Source organism: Pollachius pollachius (assembly GCF_949987615.1).
Source record: "Pollachius pollachius genome assembly, chromosome: 10".
In the NCBI taxonomy this organism is placed as follows: domain Eukaryota; kingdom Metazoa; phylum Chordata; class Actinopteri; order Gadiformes; family Gadidae; genus Pollachius; species Pollachius pollachius.
The window spans coordinates 1,154,386-1,158,005 of NC_136943.1; the positions used below are offsets into that span (position 1 = coordinate 1,154,386).

General features: G+C 55.9%; 1 protein-coding gene across 6 annotated transcripts in view; it reads left to right on the forward strand.

The window, feature by feature from the left end:
- The first annotated feature begins 501 nt into the window (after window positions 1-501).
- The window catches only part of pcdh19 (protocadherin 19), a 61,321-nt gene continuing 58,202 nt past the window's right edge, over window positions 502-3,620 (forward strand). For all 6 annotated transcript variants that reach the window (XM_079744208.1, XM_079744207.1, XM_079744212.1 and 3 more), the window contains exon 1: window positions 502-3,620. This exon is cut by the window's right edge and continues 77 nt beyond it. In XM_079744208.1, the coding sequence (XP_079600334.1) occupies window positions 1,551-3,620 (2,070 nt within the window). In that variant the 5' untranslated portion in view covers window positions 502-1,550.

The window sequence follows — 3,620 nt, forward strand, 5'->3', positions numbered from 1 at the left end:
ATCACGACCCACGACATGCCTATAATGCTCCTGTAGTTCTGACGTGGAGGCGATCGTGGTGATGTGACGTCACGATGCGCTTCCTCAATAAACATAGAGCCAAACGGTGTTGAACTACATACTCAACAACTACACACACGCATGTAAGCGTCGACACACTCTGAGAAACGCACCTCAGATACTGTATTAAAGTATGCTCATGTTTAGGTAAAGACCCCCCCCCCCCCCACACACACACACACACCCCTACCCAGTGAGGACCCAGAGAGAGACACACACACAGCCTGTAGCCAACAGGATTAATTGCATTCAGACGCCCCGACTGCAGAAGCAGCACAGGTAGTCAGTCGGCCAAGGCAAGTTTCACTGCTTTGCTCTGCTTTGCCCCACCCACCAGCAAATCCAACCCTCCCGTGTGAGCCCTGATTGGCTGAGGGGGGTGCGGGTTCCGAGACGGCGGGGAGCTGAGCTGTGTGCTCGCCAGTGTGCGCCAGTGATGCGAGAGGAGCGCGTGTCGGAGTCAACTATACGCAGCCGTTTGGCACCGGGTGGACCTTTTTTTGCCTCAATCTGGCGGGATGCTTTTCGGTTCCCCCTGCGCTGTGATTATTATTATTACGCATGAAATGATGTCGAGGCTGTAGGCTCGTGTCTTTTTTTGCCTCTACTCTTGCGCGTGGTTTCAAATATTTTCCGTGGATTTTTCTACCGAGGAAGGACTACCGAGTTGTGTGTGTAGCCAGTGTTCCCAATCCCGGGAGCCGAGGAACTTAATTGGGAAGTAAACGCGTGAAGACTTGAAAAGTCTGGAGAGGAGAGCGAATCCGCGTCGGGAAGGAGAAGATCACCACGGAGCTGAGCTGTGGTCGAGATATTCCTGCAGCACCTGTGTTCTCAGAGCACCGGGACTTAAGATGCTGAATAATTCCGCGGTGGCAGATGATTTCTGAGATTTCCTTTTTAATCGAACGCGAGGGAGAACGGAGGAGTATCTCTCGTCAGCTCTTCTAACACCCCCACTTCATGTTGTGTGCAAAATGCGACTAAAAATGCTCCTGGCATCGGGGAGACTTTGACACGGACATTTGATCGACATTTTTTCCCCAAACATCGGAGGACCGTTCATTTTGCCTCTAGTCCTCCATAGGAATTTCTTTCCTTTTTTTAGTCTTATTAATTTTACGCGGACATGTTATCGTCCGAGTGGCGCCTGACCCTGCTTTGTGGCTTCACAGGAGCCGCGCGTCTTTCCACGGGTGAACCTCTGCTCTGAGGACCCTCGCTATGCTCCACCGTGCCTCTCCTTCCCGGTGTGTTCCTCTCCTCCGCAGTGGACCACAGGATACGCTCTGCCCCCCAAAAGTAGAATGAATCACTTTCCTGAGAATTATCTCCACGATGGTTTTCTGAAGGAACGTCCGCTCCACATGTCATTGGACATTTCAATGAGTTGAGTTAGTGGGAACATTTTTGCCTATTTTGTGTGTGTGACATGCAATCGCGTGCGTAACCATCTTACGGTGCGTCTCAAGAGAAACTCAACAGGCACAATGCAATCCAGGGAGATGGAATTAATAAACATTGTTTTGGTTATCCTCCTGTTTTTGGTCGGGAGCGACGCAGTTATCAATCTGAAATACGGAATAAACGAAGAGATGAAGCCGGGGTCGGTGATTGGGAACGTAACAAAGGACGCACAGAAGCAGGGGTTCCAGATCGCACCGCAGCCCCCCTATTTACGGGTGATTTCTAACTCGGAGCCCCGCTGGGTGGAACTGAGTCCGGCGGGCATCCTCACTACCCAGATGAAGATCGACAGGGATGTAGTGTGTCGACAGAACCCCAAATGTGTCATTTCCCTGGAGGTGATGTCAAACTCCATGGAGATTTGCGTCATCAAAGTTGAAATTGAGGATTTGAACGACAACGCACCCCGGTTCCCCACGAGCCACATTGACATTGAGATCTCCGAGAACGCCTCCCCCGGTACCCGGTTCCCTCTAGAGGGGGCAAGCGATCCGGATTCGGGAGTATTCGGTGTTCAGTCATATTCCATCACCCCGAATGAGCTCTTTGGTCTGGAGATAAAGACCAGGGGGGACGGCTCCAAGATCGCCGAGCTGGTGGTGCTGAAGTCGCTGGACAGGGAGACCCAGTCCCACTACTCGTACGAGATCAGCGCAGAGGACGGAGGAGACCCGCCAAAGATAGGCGCGGTGCAGCTCAACATCAAAGTCACCGACTCCAACGACAACAACCCCGTGTTCGACGAGTCGGTGTACACCGTCAACGTGATGGAGAACTCCCCGGGCAACACGCTGGTCATAGACCTGAACGCCACGGATCCCGACGAAGGGACCAACGGAGAGGTGGCGTACTCCTTTAACAGTTACGTCACGGAAAAAACGAGGGAGGTGTTCAAAATTGACTCCCGGACAGGTGTCATCACGGTCCACGGGGAGCTGGACTACGAGAACGCGCAGATCTACGAGCTCGACGTCCAGGCCAAGGACCTGGGCCCCAACTCCATCCCGGCGCACTGTAAGGTCACCGTGAACGTATTGGATACAAACGACAACCCGCCCATCATCAACCTGCTCTCCCTGAACACGGAGATGGTGGAGGTGAGCGAGAACGCGGCCCGCGGCTACGTGATCGCCCTGGTGCGGGTGTCCGACAAGGACGCAGGGGCCAACGGCAAGGTGCAGTGCCGGCTGCAGGGCAACGTGCCCTTCAGGCTGCAGGAGTACGAGAGCTTCTCCACCATCCTGGTGGACGGCAGGCTGGACCGGGAGCAGAGGGACACGTACAACCTCACCATCCAGGCCGAGGACAGCGGCACCCCGCCTTTACGCGCCACCAAGTCCCTGGTGGTGAAAGTCACCGATGAGAACGACAACCCCCCGCACTTCCTGAAGCCCCACTACCAGGAGATGGTGATGGAGAACAACCTCCCCGGCTCGTGTTTACTGGCGGTCTCCGCCGAGGACCCAGATCTGGGCATGAACGGCACCGTGTCCTACTCTATCGTGCCCGGGGAGATCAAGCGCATGGATATCAACACCTACGTCAGCATCAACCCGTCGGGGCGCATCTTCTCCATGAGGTCCTTCGACCACGAGTACATGAGGACCTTCGACTTCAAAGTGCTGGCCCGGGACAACGGGGACCCTTCGCTGTCCAGCAACGCCACCGTGCGCATCGTGGTGCTGGACGTCAACGACAACACGCCCGTGGTGACCCAACCCCCGCTGGTCAACGGCACCGCCGAGGTGTCCGTCCCCAGGAATGCGGGGGTGGGCTTCATGGTGACCCAGGTGAAGGCGGACGACTACGACGAGGGCGAGAACGGACGGCTGACCTACACCATCTCGGAGGGCGACCGGGCCTTCTTCGAGATCGACCAGGTGAACGGGGAGGTGCGCTCCACGCGGATGTTCGGGGAGGGGGCCAAGTCCACGTACGAGATCACGGTGGTGGCCCGGGACCACGGGAAGCCCTCGCTGTCGGCCTCGGCCTACATCATGGTGTACCTGTCGACGGACCAGAAGACCCAGGAATCTATCGGACACGTAAACCTGTCTCTGATCTTCATCATCGCCCTGGGCTCCATCGCCGCT